The sequence below is a fragment of the Crinia signifera genome, chromosome 8, assembly GCF_055691185.1.
Source record: "Crinia signifera chromosome 8, ASM5569118v1, whole genome shotgun sequence".
In the NCBI taxonomy this organism is placed as follows: Eukaryota; Metazoa; Chordata; class Amphibia; order Anura; family Myobatrachidae; genus Crinia; species Crinia signifera.
Genome location: NC_139224.1, coordinates 111,942,847 through 111,959,127, shown reverse-complemented (window position 1 = coordinate 111,959,127; position 16,281 = coordinate 111,942,847). Strand labels below are relative to the sequence as shown.

Genomic DNA, 16,281 nt, shown 5'->3' with positions numbered 1-16,281 from the left:
GTTACCTAGCATGGCGCCCATCCCGTTGATTGTATGCCTTAAGTTTAAGGTACTTAAGGCATACAATCGCGATGGACACGATTTTCTGTCAATCACCAGCTAATTTGCAGGTGAAAGACAAAATCGCGTTGATCGTGTCCTTATTAGGGGCCGCAATGTGATCAACGCGATTTTCCCATAGGGAACAATGTTAAATTAATTTAAGTGAAAATCGGGTTGATCGCGCCGGTTGATCAACCCGATTTTACATAGGTGACAATGTGAAGTGGGCCAATATGGCCCATTTTACATTGAATATGGTTAAAAAGTATGTTTAATGCCCCCCCCCCCCGTTAACGCCAACCCGAAGTGTGGCGAGCGCAGCGGTACGAGGCCTCCGACCTTTTCATACCCCTACTATCCACGTCGGCGTGGAGTTGATATTATAAAGTGTGGCGAGCGTGAAGCACGCGAGGGGACGCGTATACCTGTTAAGGTATCCGGGTGCGCTTGCCACGCTTCGGGCTCAGTGGCTTGCTGCGCTCGCCACACTTTATAAAATCGACTTCACGCCGACGTGGATAGTAGGGGTATGAAAAGTTCGGAGGACGCATACCGCCGCCGCTCGCCACGCTTCGGGTTGGCGTCAATAGTGGGTTGGCATTAACAATGGGGGGGGGTTTGGTATTAAAATGGGGGTTTTGGGGCTTTTTACATTGAAATTAATGTAAAAATCGGGTCTCAGGGACCATTTTACATTGATTCCAATGTAAAAATCGGGTTGATCGCATCGCATGCGATTTGGTTGGCATGCGATGGACGCGATTTTTCCGACCCGACGGATACAATCAAAATCATTGGCGCCGTGCTAGGAAACAAGTACCATTTTTTTTTAAGGCATACTTACCTGTCCCCTGGTGGTGCTCCAATGGTCCCTCGGCAGGCCTTCAGCACAGTCTCCAGCGGTCCCACGATTGCTGTTGCACTCGCGCAATGCACTCTGGGACCGCTGGATACGCCGGAGAGGCTGCTGAAGGCCTGCTGTGGACCCCAGACGACTTGGTAAGTATTAAAAAACAACACACACACACACACACACACACACACACACACACACACACAGAAAAAGCAGATTGCATTATATAAATGAAGACTTTCCAGCATGACAAATACAATTCAACATCCACGTTTCCAGACGCTGATCATGTCTGCAGAATTGTACTGGAAATGATAACTGTACATAGCTCAACACTTGTCTTAATTCTCTGAACAACATTTAACATTAACGTTGGCCAATGCTTCCTATCAAATCCTTCCCATGGGTTATATGGCCACCTCCGAGCATCTGGCAGTGCTAGGCAACTCCCCAGAAGCAAGCACATGTTGCTGTTTTAAGTAAGCAGCGTTCCCTTACTATATGCATTTAAACGGTTGGCAAACTTGCTACTCAATTCTGTTGGGGTACCTATGTTCCTTCCATCATCTCTAATGCTGGGCTGCATATGGTCAAATAGTCGATCCTAACCCTGCTGATGTCCATATGTTAAACATTAGAACTCGATGCGGTTCAAACGGCCAACAGGAACCAAGACGACGCACTCAAATTGTCGTCAGCTTCACAATGTCACCATCGGAAATGTTGACGGTTTCAGGATGCTGATGGTTAATGCTGTAGCATTGGAGGTCCACATCACTAGGCCACCAATGCTGGTGCCAACAAAGCCACTAGACAAGCAGGGACAGTTTGTGACATATTATCCTGGTGGATAGGATATTGACATGGTCACTGTCAACATGCTAACATTCTGCATATTGACCTAATGACGGCCAACCAGTCACAGAGTGACTGGGCATATTTTGTCAGATAACATGTCTCAGCTAAAAAGACATTTTATCTAAAGCTGTGATATCTACGTTCTCTCGCAGTGAAGGAGCAGGGTAAATGACGGATGGTTAGGCACGTTGTAAGGTTGTTTACACCCGACCGTTCACTATGCAATTATTGGCCCAATCTGCGTATCGAGACGATAATTGCATAGTGTATACCTGGCTTTAGTCTATAACTTGACCCTCATCTCCCAATCATGACAATGCCACAGTCACATGCAGCACTGCCCTAACATAAACCAGGAATGGAAAGTCATTCTCCCAATATATAAGCACACATCAGCTGCTGTACCCATTTGCATGATCTGATTGGCCAACAGTTATTTTTCTCACATCCCCTTAGGAGATGAGGTTTGAAATGACAAATATAGGGGCACAAACTTAAGTCAAACGTACCTTAAAAACAAAGTAAAATTATGGGAGACGTACTATAAACACAAGTAAAAAGATCAGAGGGCAAACATTTATATGGTTCATCAAATTCAATTGTGGAGTCTATACGAATGAGCATCTATTAGAGTTATTATATTAGGTCTCGCAGCCTTTGGAGAGGAGTATAAAAAAATAAATAAAAAAAAATTGTGAAAGTATGAAGTTTGGAAGCACAAAGAATGAATGTAAATACCCAATAGAGATCTTTTGATGGGGATAGCAACTTTGCATGGCTAAAACTAAGGCCACATTAACTGCTAATTGGGAACCTGAATGGAAAAAAAACATTTAATAGCTCCGACATATGCCTACTTGTACAGAAAACTGACGGAGCACATGCTACAAGTGAACTGCCCACTAAGCCCTTATTTTCAATTGAAATACATAAACAAAATTATACATTGGTACAATGGCTGCTAGTTAGACCCTATCCTATGCATCTTCACCAACAGGAATCTCATTTTAGTTTGTGTAGGTAAGAAACCAAATAATGGATTCAACATGTAATGTGAACAATAAATACTACAGGTACACAGGGGAATAAACCACAATATTACACAGTTTATGAATGACAAGATCCAAGCAGCAAGTACATGTGGGTCCTACTCCTGTCTGACAGGCTCACACCCAACTTGACAGCCCCATGTTCTCAAACCTGGAAAAGCAACCATGGTTATTCATGAGACTTGCAACCCTGTTCAGGGTCTGGGTTAGGCCTACATGGTGCGAACCAGTTTTTCGGAAACCGGTTGTGCCAAGAAGGAGCAAAATGGTTGTCTCTATGGAGGTAGTTACTGATTACCTCATCTGCTGCAGATGACACAAAATGCCAAAAAGGCTTCACCTTAAATGACTTCACATTGAACCCCATGGATTGGCTCGTGTGACATGGGTCAACCTGGAATAACTTGGGTCTGTGGTATAGTGTGAAAGGGGTTTTCTGAGCTGGAACCCAGGTTTCACCTGGGTAGGAGCTGTGTACATGTTCAACATGGTATAATAAGCCCCATCACCCCCATACCTTAGCGATGGACCGGGCAAAATCCCCGATCTCCCACCGCAGGGGAATTTGTAATATCCAACATGTTAGATTTCCTATATTTACCAATCCTGACCAAAAAATAATTGTGAATGTAAATCCCAATTTTTTTAAACATGCTGTATTACACTGGTTCATCGATAGATTGCCACTTAGAATATACTTCATATGATTATTTTTGCCACTCACCGGTAGTTTTCTGAGTTTCTAGCGATTTTCCCTTGTATGTGTTAAATAGGCTGAGAGTAGCATACTTTTTCCCATCCTTTGCTTTTGTGCTCTGGCCTGACTTCTCCGACATGTCGAAGGAAATTCATCGAGTCTGGTACAGCCTCTGCCTCACTTTTAGGCCCAGTTCTTTCCTAAGGGAATAATACAAAAAAATCCAATTCAGAAACATTGTCATACCTGGTGTTTATGAAATACAGCTGGTAGTAACAAAGGACCACAGGTCCCCACAAAAGTAAGGAACCCAGAAGAGAACGAATAAGGAGAGGTCTCACTTATCAACTCCAGCCCCCTGCAGAGCAATGAGGTTTAGTGCACACACTATGCACCAGCAATGTGTGCCACTGACCAGTGTTCTATGGGGTTGAAGCTTCAAAAAGATAAAATGGAGAGTGATAAACAACCAACCCATCAGCTCCTGCCTGACATTTTCAAACAGTCTGTGACATGGCAGGTAGATAAACAACCAACCCATCAGCTCCTGCCTGACATTTTCAAACAGTCTGTGACATGGCAGGTAGATAAACAACCAACCCATCAGCTCCTGCCTGACATTTTCAAACAGTCTGTGACATGGCAGGTAGAAGCTGATTGGCTGGCTATTTATCACTTGCCATCTTATAATTTTTGAAAGCTTAGTGCATCTGGCACAAAATCTTGACTACATGTATTCAAGATCTAGTCAGGCTATGGCGATGCACGGGACCACGCATAGCCGTCACTTGGGGGCATACACAGCGCTGAGGTCATGGGTTTGATTGCTCCACTGGGGCAGGGACTGATGTGAAGGTTCTCTGTAATGCGCTGCAGAATAGGTGTGCGCTATATAATAAACTGGTAATAAATAAATACACTCGGAGAGAGCCCTGCTTCATTTCAAAGCTATCTAGACAGATCGCTTAGAAACAGGGCTAAAGATAGCCGTGTGTATGACCCCTAAGTTTAAGGAAGAAAAAAAAAAAAATGCAATGACCAGTGGAGGACAAGCAAGCATTATGGTGTGAAACCAACTTTAGTACTTTATCAACAGTTATTCTTCCCATTCACATAAATTGTAAGAGTGTTGTATTGTATGAGTGTTGTCAGCAACTGTTTGGGCCTATTGCTCTGTACTACTATGTCCTGTCAGTTCATAGAAAGTCTTGGCAAACCTACAATCACTAACAGCAAACATTCCTGATAAGAACAGTCAGCTTCTCCCCCATTGCATTTCTTGTAAGGTAATAGGGAGCCTTCCTACAGGGAACATTTTATGTAGATGCAGACATTATCTAGAACAGCAGTTCTCAAACTGTGGGCCCTGACCCAAAGTGGGTCCCAGTCTTCTCAGCATGGGGTCATGACTCCATATTGCTGACCATCAGGCTGATGACTTTTCTAATCTCAGTCAGTGATTCAAGGAGTCTGTTGAATGGTCTGTTATTTTAGACTCCTCACATGTTTTGCCTCCACAATGCTGCCATGTATGTGCTGTCTGCTGACCTCACATGTGTGGCGACCATTCTGCGGTAAATTGCTAGGGTCCTGTAATTATTTTTATTGTCCGATGGGGTCCAAGAGAAAAAGAGTTTGAGGACCCCTGGTCTAGAAAGTCATAAATGCGCATCTTACTTTTCTATCTCCATAGAAATCCATGTACCCTTAAAATGTACTTGTGTGCACAGAGCACACATCTAATCAATGGACCAGAACTGCACCGTGTGGCACACCCCAATATACGCTTACAAAACTGGAACCACCACTGTGCCAGTTACTAAGTAACTTTCTAAAGATCCAGTACATAAAGGCTGCACATAAAAAACCTCCAAAGTTATACTCACAATAGTAAAAAAAAACCTGAAAAATCAGTGACATTCAGGATAGTCTGCTCAAATACTAATGGAGATTTTTTTATTTATTACGTTTCTTATTAAGCGCATATATATTCCACAGTGCTCTACAGAGTATAGTTGAACATTCACATCAGTCCCTGCCCCAGTGGAGCTTACAATCTATATTCCCTACCACATGTACACGCACACAGACATTCTAGAGTTAATTTGTTGGAAGGCAATTAGCCTGTCAGTATATTTTTGGATTGTGGGAGTAAACCGGAGCACCCAGAGGAAACCCACGCAAGTACGGAGATGGAAAATTATTATAGAAGGTTAAGTACTGCATCAAATTATAAAAATAATGACAATGCAAAGAGATAGCAAGAAATCCGGTCAAGAAATCAGGTATCTTCCCTGTAATCACTCTCAGTTGACTACTTCCCATAGTTGTGAGTAAAAGCAGCATAGTCCACAGAGTGGGAGAGACATTTATAGTGTCCCTGTGGATACATAGGCAGAGAATGTTTCTAGAGCAACCACTGTGTATATTATAGCCTGCAGTAAATAGGTGAAGCAAAAATCACACAAAACAATTCTGAACACTGTATTGGGAACAATAATATTCCCAATACAAAGCACAGAACATCTTAGTAAATGGACATAACCTTCATTGAAAGATTGAGGGGCACTAATAAAAACAGCTGCCTGTTAGCCTGAAACAAAAGCAAGAGTACCCGGTTGGGAGAGATATTGCAGAATCTTCCTGCACAATATATTGGAGAGTGGTTCAATTGTCAGCATGCCAGGAGAGGATGCCGAACAGAGCTATTCAATTGCTGTTCAGTTTGGTGGTGACAAGCTGAAAGTGCATGTAGTAACCAGTTTGAGTGCACAGGAATTTCACATCCTGGCAATTTGTTTGGTTGATATTGCAACTATGCCAGGCCATAATGACCTCAATCAGCATAACCAATTGTATATTGCCTCTCTGATCTACTGCCACATTCGAGATTGAAGATTGGGTGTCAATAACAAAGGCAACTAATATTGAGACTGGCATCATATCGTCCAATATCGCTGATGACGGTAGATGCCAAGATTTATGCTAAAATCTTGGCTAATAGGCTAAACAGTGTTATTGGCGGTATAGTCCACCCGGATCAGAATGGTTTTATGAAGGGGAAATCCACAGCCAATAATCTAAGCCGGGTTCATATGTATTTACAGATGGCAGATATGGTCAAACACGAGGTTGGGGTGGCATCTTTTGATGCTAATAAGGCCTTTGACTGTGTGGAATGGCCGTATCTGAAACAGACCTTATTGGCTTTTGGTATGAGTAATAAATTTATCGATAGGATATTTTTATTATACAGTCACCCGTCGGCCCGCATTTTAGCGAATGGTTATGTTTCGGAGCCCTTTCCACTATTCCGAGGTACGCGTCAGGGGTGTCCATTGTCGCCCCTATTATTTGCGGTGGCAATGGAGCCTCTGGCGTGTAGGTTAAGGAGCGGGATTGGGAGGGTTGGTATAGGTTACAATATAATCTCTCTCTATGCTGATGACCTCCTCGTCGGATTGATGGATGGTGCCGATAGATTTCCGGAGATAGTGTCTATTATAACTGAATTTGGCTGTTACTCTGGATTGGAAATCAATTATAGTAAATCGCAATTATTGGCGTTAGGTTCGGTCAGGGCCTCAGATAGTATGGGGATTCCAGTCGTGCAAAAAATTAAATATCTGGGGATTATCGTGTCGGGGAGACCTGCTGATTATATAGAAGACAATATTCTCCCTCTGTTTGAGGAAATAAAAAAGAAGTTTAAAAGTTGGCAGAGACTCCCACTCACATTGATGGGTCGATCCAACCTGGTTAAAATGTCAATCTTGCCTAAGATACTTTATATTTTGGTGCACTCTCCTATCTATATTGGTGATAAGATTTTTAAACGATTGGATTCTATGATCTCCATGTTCCTCTGGCGTAATAAGCTCCCCAGAATTAAATTAAACACGCTATGTAATGCAAAAGATTGCGGTGGTATAGCGTTACCAAATTTTAGATACTACTACCATGCAGCCCAGATGAACCACTTGGCTGGATGGGTTAAGAAAGATGAAAATACGGAAGACTTGTTAGCATTTATAGCTAAGGCCGCCCCCGGGTTATCTCCCCTACAGACCCTTCTGGGGAAATTAGCCCCCAAACATAATCCACCTCTCTTGAAACAAGCTAGAACTATCTGGAAACGGGTGGAGAAAAGTTTACAATATGAGGGAATGGACCCAGATTATTGTATCTTTCAGCTCCCGCAACTTCAGAAGTTGAAAACCCAGCAGGGAAATAGAATATGGGCTCAATATGGGATCACCAGCTTGAATCAGATTTTTGTTGGAAATAATTTGAAAACCTTTTCCCAGATGCGTACGGAATTTGGGCTCCCACAGGGAATGTTTTTTAGATTCTTACAGATGAGAAGTGCCATTCAATCTGAATCTCGTTCTAGGGAATGGGAAATAAAAGAATCCCCAGTAAAAAAGATGTTATCCAAAATACCTAGGGGTAAACGGCTGTCGAGGTGCTATAAATTCCTGACGGAGCAGACTTCCATGGGTGACTTGGAGAAACTACGGGTAAAATGGAGTAGAGATATTCCTGTGGTAGATAAGGACAACTGGGAAGAGGCCTTAAAAACAGTAACCTTGGCTACCAAATCAATTAGAACCCAACAAATTCAGCTGAACATTCTGCATCGGACATACATGACCCCAGAAAAAATCAGTAAATTTTCTGAAGGTTCAGGAAATAGGTGTCCTAAATGTAAGACCATAGGCGGGAATTTTTGGCATTTAATTTGGGAGTGTCGAGTATTACAGCACTTCTGGCTGGGGGTGGTGAGGGCTATGCTCAGGATGGGGATCTCTGACCTATGTATGCAACCTAGCTGTCTTGTGATGGGAATATGGCCTGCAAATGGTATGAATAAAGAGGACAGACGGCTAGTTATTAACTTGAGTGCATTGGCAAAGGTAGTAATTGCAAGATCATGGATGTCGCAAAAAGGCCCTGACATAGCGGCATGGTATACTTTAGTTAATAAAACAGCTGAACATGAGAAATATGTATATATTACAGACAAGGCAGTCGAGAAATACTATGTGATATGGGGGAAATGGTTACATTCTCAATGCACCAATTTGACCCAGTAGATACATTGTATGTGATATTTTCGATTGATCAATTAACTAAGGTTTCAGCGCTTCTTTGATTAACAAAAGAAAAAAGCAGGCACTTGTAGTCTATGTAGTATTGTTAGTATGTATTTAATTGTTTGTTCGTTGTGAGTGTGGTAAAAATGTAAATTAATTTAAGAGAGGAAATAGCCCAATGATATGTAAAAGGGAACTGTCAGTTCACTTTGCATCTAGAAGGGATGTATTAATGAGGATCGAGGTTATCTTGACTATGGGTAATAATGTATGAGGGTGTTACACTACTCTTAATCTTTTTTTCTTATTTTTATATAGTTTCTTCTTTTTTCCTAAATTTTATACTCCTAATTTTTTCTGCTTTTATATTGCACTGGTAATTATATGTAGACACAAAAGCTTTTGAAATCACCCAAAAAGGAACACGTAGCCAACACTAGATTCAGCAATGGTATAAGTGACGTAAATAGTATATATTCACTGAAGAGGAATTATTCCTCCTCTACTTTTCTATTTGTAAGTCCTTTCTTTCTTTTCTTTTTTTTTTTTTTTTTTTTTCTTAGTGAAGCACAGATACGTATAATAGGAATATGGTATGAATTAGGAATATTTTGATTGTACACTGGTATTAACACAGCAGTTTTGGTAGGGGATATATAGGTGAATAAAAGGTTTTGGAGTTAGAAAGGTATAGGCACCCCCTGGGAAGTAAACAGCTGGTTGGAACCTCGGGAAACATTAGTACATGGGTACATAAATGTTTGATGTATAAAGAGGAGGGAAACTCCTAATGATGAAAGTGTTGATTATATTTACAACATGTCCAGGGTGATATGCCATTATGATAACTGGTTTATTTCCTCTCAATAGATAATTGTCTTGTATGTATGTATGTATTTTATATGTTGTCCTTTCATGTTTGCTAATATTGAAAACTAATAAAGAATAAAAAAAAAAAAAAAAAAAAAAAAAAAAATATTGAGACTGGCAGAGATAAGCTAAATCAATGCCTATTCAAATTTAGACTGCCACAAAAACCCAAGTCAGCGGCGGTGTAAATGGGTCAACCAGTGTCCCTTTACACAGGACTTCTACCCAGGAGCTGGGTAGAGGGAAGTGTAAACGACCCAGCTCCCATTCACATCAATGGTGGAAGCCCAACCTCCAGCACCGCAGTGTAAACGGTGCAGATCCCAGATCTAACCTAGCTTGGATCTGTGTTCCAAATGCCGGCTCAGATCCTGGATTTTTGTTGAAAAAGGGGTATTACAAACCATGCCTTGGCATGATCCTGGCAAAAAGCGGTCATTCTAAACAGGAAGCAAGACTAATTTGTTAGAACAAAGATAATAGTAAAAGGCTATAAGAATCCCAGCGCATTCACTTAGGGGGGTATTCAATCGCCAGCGACCATCTCCCCACGGGGGAGATGGCCGCCGGCCCTATTCAATGCAGTCTTCCCCGACAGAATTGAGCAGGGTTTCTCGGCAGAACGAGCCTAACTTCACTAGCTGTCAGGCTCGTTCTGCTGTGAACAGCCAGGAAGTGACGAGCTGCCGGCTGCAGCTCGCCTCTTCTCGACCGCAACTCGCGTCCGCGCCCTTTTCTCGCTCCCCGAGAACGGGACAGGGTCACGGTGGTCGAGCAAGCTCAACTGACGTGACCTAAACATTGAATACCCCCAAAGACAGTGGTAGCCAACCCTAGCCCTCGAGAGCTACCAACAGTTCACATTTTCTAGACAACCTAGCTGCTGCACAGCTGCACTCAATCACTGACATTTTAAAAGATACACAGATGGAGCTAATTAGCTCACTTGTGATTCTGTGAGGAGACCTGCAAAACATGCACTGTTGGTAGCTCTCGAGGACTAGGGTTGGCTACCCCAGCCCTAAAGGCCCCCATACACTAGGGCGACTTGTCCTTAGGACAAGTCGCCCCCGACTTCCCCCTGAGCTTCCCCGGCTGCTCCCCGGGGGAGCTTGATTAGATTGGCACTTGATGTGCCATTTTTTACATGTGATAAATCGTCTCGATTTATCACATGTAAAAAACCCGGGGAGCAGGGGGGGGGGGGGCTGCTGGTGGGAGCAGGGGGGCTGGGGATGCTGCGGGGGACACAGACGGCATAGAGCCGGGCAGAGGGAGCCGGGAGCTGTCAGTGCTAGAAAAAAAAGCCTACTGTATACAATGAATGGGCAGCCCGTGATTGGCTAAGCGCTCTCTCAGCCAATTGCTGACTGGCTGAGAGAGAGCTCAGTTAATCACAGGCCGCCCATTCATTGTATGGGCTTTTTTTTTTTATTCAGTGCTGACAGCTCCCGGCTCCCCCCGCCCGGCTCTATGCCGCCTGTGTCCCTCGCAGCGTCCCCAGCCCCCCCTGCTCCCTCCACCGCCGCACCGCCCCACTAGGTCCCAAGTCGGGTGGTCGGACGTGCAGCAGGTCCGACCACCCGACGCAGATCTGAGGGGACATCAAAACTAGCCGATTTTGGTCTGATTTCGGCCAGATCCAACTGATCTGGCCGAAATCGGACCAAAATCGGCTAGTGTATGGGGGCCTTTAGACATCTACTGATCTCTTATGAAGGAAATACATCATGGGGTAGAAGAGCCCATATATATTTCAACAAGACTTTTCTAATCAAAAGAGTATGTCTAAAGAGAACTTTAAAATTACATTCTAGACAACAAAAAAAACACACCAAATACAATAATCAATTTCAAAGATCCATTCAATTTCCTGCTGTCAAGAAATTCACTAGAACCCAACTCTCACCAGTACAATCCTCAGGCCTAGACAGATTGTAAAGATGTGACTAATTCACTGTACAGGAAACAGATCAATCATTGCATGTTAAATTCAGCCAGTCTAGTAATACCCCTTTTAGACATACTACCCAGGATTTTGGCCAGGTTTACCCGGGATTTTCAACCCAGGTCACTCCCAGGACTTTAGTAACAGACCCCCTTTCACACTACACCTCAAATCTGGGAAAAACCCGGGTATACCCCTTTCACACATAAGCCAGGCTTTTCAAGCATTTCAGTGTTTCATCATTAAAATGGGACACGCCCCGGCAGCAAAAAAAAAAAAGCAACATCAAATGTTTAAAACTGAAAAACCCAGGTAAACCCATTCAGACATAAGCCGGGTATTATACCCAGGAGTTAAATACCGGGAAAAACCCTGGTCAGTTGCAGGTGCTCAGAATCCGGGAGTGAAATCCCGGTTATACCCTTTCAATCCCGGGTTTGGGTGCGTTCATGTGAAAAAACCCGGGATTTTCGCGTATGTCTGAAAGGGGTATAAACTGCAACTCTTCTGGATGCAGTACATTTCACTGTCAGACACCTATATCAGGAGAGATCTTATGGGGCCTACACCTGTAGCAGCACTGCTGAGCATTCTGAGCTATGCTAGATCGCTCAGCACAGGATGCGGTCATTTGGTCTACTGCATGATGCTCGACAATCATTAGGTCGACATGGGAAAAGGTCATTAGTTCGACAGTGTCTAGGTTGACAGTCAAAAAATCAACATGGGGTTTTTCACTTCTTTGAGCCGACATGTGCCGACAGGCGGTATTTCATGCCCTACCATCCACTAGGGCGTGGTGGCAGAACAAAATAAGTGTGCCGAGCATAGCGAGGCACCGTACCCGACGCATTGCGAGCGCAGAGAGGGGATGCGGTGCACTTTAAACTGTGCTCAAGTCGACTGTGTTGACATTCAGGTAAAAAAAAAAAACTGTGAAAAACCCATGTCGACCTTTTGACTGTCGACCTAGACATTGTCTAACTAATTACCTGTCAAACTAACAACCTTTTGACCTATAACCATGTAGACCTTTTGCCACATCGACCTAATGGTGTCGACTTAATGACTTTCGACCATATGTAGACCACATGATCCTAACCCCTCAGCACACAGCAATGTGCCAGTACTGTGTACTGGGCGATCTGTCAGGGCCAGTGTTCTCCCGAGAGAACATTGGCCCTGACCCCGGCAGTTAACTAGATTTATCCGGCATGCTGGATATTAATCGCCTGGCGATAGTTGCGCACGGGGCAGTGCATCACTATCGCTAGGTCCCTACGATGTAGTGATTGAATGCGGACATTGAGATTTGTAACCATTTGAATTTGCTAGCTTAAAATGTTGCATTGTATCAACGCGCACCATGCCTTCTGAACCAGATTCCAACCTATCTAGTTCAGAATGCATCCGATGTGCTAAAGCAGCGTGCATTTTGAACTACATATGATGCGATCTAGTTCAGAAAGTACCTGCAGCACATAATTTTTGGACTGTACGGTGTGATCTGCATCCGTGAGGTAAAGGGATGCGCCACACACAGAAAGCCATTCACCTCCTCCCTGGCTCCGCATTGTATAGCTAGGCAACATTGCTTTGGTGTAAAAGGGTATTACTTAGTGTTTCTGATCATGGTTATATACAAACTCTTAAAAAGGTGAATGATTTTAGTAGCAAAAACACGTCTTGTACAAGTATTGCCTTTTTAAATTTCAGGCATAAACAATAAATCGGAATAGACTAGTTGTATTATAATAAACCCATTGGTATCTTAAAAATTTAAATATTTAGTTTAATCCTACTGCTTGCATAGAGAAGCTGGTAACCAAGTGTATGCACCTTTCCTCTTAACGGCTGGCTTTGCAAATTAATGGAGCTTTAGATTATTCTCCGTAACTCTTTGAGTGCCAACATCTGTGAGATGTGCAAAATATCTGTTAAACATGCCAACGTTGCTCACATTTGTTATATAAATTCAAATAAAAATGGTACTTGTTTCCTAGCACGGCGCCACCGATTTTGATTGTATCCATCGGGTCGGAAAAATCGCCTTCAGCGTATCCAGCGGTCCCAGAGTGCATTGCGCGCAGGTGACGTAACAGCACTCCTGGGACCGCTGGAGACTGTGCTAAAGGCCTGCCGAGGGACCATTGGGGCACCACCAGGGGACAGGTAAGTATGCCTTAAAAAAAATGGTACGGTTTCCTAGCACGGCGCCACTGATTTTGATTGTATCCATCGGGTCGGAAAAATCTCGTCCATCGCATGCCAACCAAATCGCATGTGATGCGACCGACCCGATTTTTACATTGGAATCAATGTAAAATGGTCCGAGAAACGATTTTACATTGATTTCAATATAAAAAGCCCCAAAACCCCCCATTTTAATACCAAACCCCCACTCTCATGTTTGATTTTCACTTTAAAAATAATTTAACATTGTTCCCTATGGGAAAATCGCGTTGACCGCATCGGTCACATCGCATCCCCTTATTAAGGGCAGCGATCAACCCGATTTTGTCTTTCACCGGCAAATTAGCTGGTGATTGACAGAAAATCGGGTCCATCGCGTTGATTGTATGCCTTAAGTGCCTTAAACTTAAGGCATACAATCAACGAGATGGGCGCCGTGCTAGGAAACAAGTACCAAAAAATGTTTATAGAAAAAAGGTAAAGATTACAGGTCATGATGATAAATAAAAAAAGGTTTTCTTGGCAATTTAAAAAAAAATGAATTTTGACAAATTAATTTGGCACTCAAAGGGTTAAAGTCACACCAAAAATGTGTGGGCTTTTAGTGATAAGGGTTTAGAAGATGATTAAAGCAAAATAACTGAAGTAATTATCAAGTCGCCTGTGCTAAAGCCTGTAGTATATCACTAAAACCAGGACTGCTAAGCTGGTAATGTATATGAGCCTCGAAAATTTGCTCCTAAAAACAGACAATGGTCACAGACCAATTGAGGACATCCATTTCATTTAATAAACTTTTCAGATCATTTTTGTCTATTTTCCATAATTTTGGAGTGAATGGTTGATTCTCACTTGCTCCCATGCTTTACCAGATTTTTTTTCCCACTAGACAGGTAACTCTTGTAGGTGTTTACCCAGCTTTAAGACTCCCATACACTATGCGATTTGGGCCCGATTTCACTAGATTCCGGAATATCAAGCCGGGAAAATCGGGCCAAAATCCCAATGATATCCGATTGGATAAAATCCGATAAGAGGTTGGACAGGCTGCACATCATGGGTGTATTGTATCCGATGCGGTGCAGGGTTTGGAGAGTAGGCTGCGGAAGGAAAATTGAAAAATCCTGTTCAAAAGACTGGGCAGTCTTTAAAACAGGATTTCTCAATTCTGCAGGCTGCAGCTCCCCAGGATTATATGTGATAAATTGCATGTGAATGGAAAATAAATAAAAAATAAATAAAAAGTGTAAAATCCAGTGAGCTCAGGACAAGTCAGCCTTATGTATGGGGGGCCAATACGGTACCTTAAAGACCAAGGTTGAAAATGCCCACTTTAAGGTCCATATACACTGAGCGATTTTCCCCAGTGGTGGATGACTTTCCATAGCAGGATGCTATGAAAAGCTAACCAACCTGTCGCTCATTAATAATAAAAGCAGATAATCGGCCGGACCAGCGATTATGCTCATCATGGCATGGTGTGTGGCATAATGTGTAAGAGGCATTACAGTGTGTGCCATAATGTTTAATTGTCATTATGACAGTATATGTAATGGGCATAGCAGAGGTTGACAATGTTTAATGGGCGTAATCGTAGTGCAGTGTGCAATTTTTGGTACTTGTGTATTATCACGGCGCACCCAATTTCCATCGCAGGTCATTGTACAACCAAAAATCGCGACCGATTTTAAGTCGCACATGCACCCAGATGCCTAATTCATATGTTAAATGCCCCCCAGACCCGATATCGTAAACCCACTCTGATGGGTAATGACTATGTTAAATGCCCCCTCACTATCAATGCCAACCCGAAGCTTGGCGAGTGCAGCGAGCCCGCAAGGGGCGGCGGTACGCGTCCTCCGACCTTTTCATACCCCCACTATCCACGTCGGTGTGGAGTTGATTTTATATAGTGTGGCAAGCACAGCGAGGGGATGCGTAATACTTGTGAAGTTATGCGCGTCCGCTCGCCTCGCTGTGCTCGCCACACTATATAAAATCAACTACAAGCCGAGTGGATAGTGGGGGTATGAAAAGGTCGGAGGACGCGTACCGCCGCCCCTCGCAGGCTCGCCACGCTTCGGGTTGGCGTTGATAGTGGGGTGGCGTTAACAATGGGGGGGGGGGGGGGGGCATTTAACATACTTATTACCCATCAGGGTGGGGATACAATTAAAAATCGGGTCTGGCTGGGCATTTAACATTGAAATCGCGTCGCATCACATGCCATTATAATGGCATGCAATGCGACGCGATATTAAAATTGTACACTCTGCCTGGGAAAAGCCTCAAATCGGTCCTATCGCATACCTTAATTAGTGGTATGCGATGCGATGGGCGCTGTGATAATACACAAGTACCCAATTTTTTTTATATATTTTAGTTTAGTAAGTTTCTTATGTAAAATTTCTAATATAAAACGTGCCCTCCCGATTTAAAAAAGTGCCCTGCCCAGTGGTCAGCACCCTGCCCTAAAAAAAAAAAGAATTTTTTCGTGGCACCCCTTAGCCAAAAGTTTCGGTACTTATGTAATATCTGGACTCCCGTTTTTCCTATAAGACTGCGTTCCCTCGCGGGGCTCACCACGCTTCGGGCACGGTGGCTCGCTGCGCTCGCCACACTATATAAAATCAACTCCATGCGTAGTTGGATAGTAGGGGTATGAAAAAATGGGG

The 16,281-nt window shown here is 43.3% G+C and overlaps 1 protein-coding gene across 8 annotated transcripts in view; it reads right to left on the bottom strand.

Annotated features, from left to right (window-relative positions):
• PRRC2C (proline rich coiled-coil 2C) overlaps window positions 1-16,281 on the bottom strand; it is a 61,023-nt gene that overhangs the window by 37,784 nt on the left and 6,958 nt on the right. For all 8 annotated transcript variants that reach the window (XM_083157002.1, XM_083157005.1, XM_083157003.1 and 5 more), the window contains exon 2: window positions 3,527-3,699. In XM_083157002.1, the coding sequence (XP_083013128.1) occupies window positions 3,527-3,638 (112 nt within the window). In that variant the 5' untranslated portion in view covers window positions 3,639-3,699. The remainder of the gene's footprint in view (window positions 1-3,526; window positions 3,700-16,281) is intronic.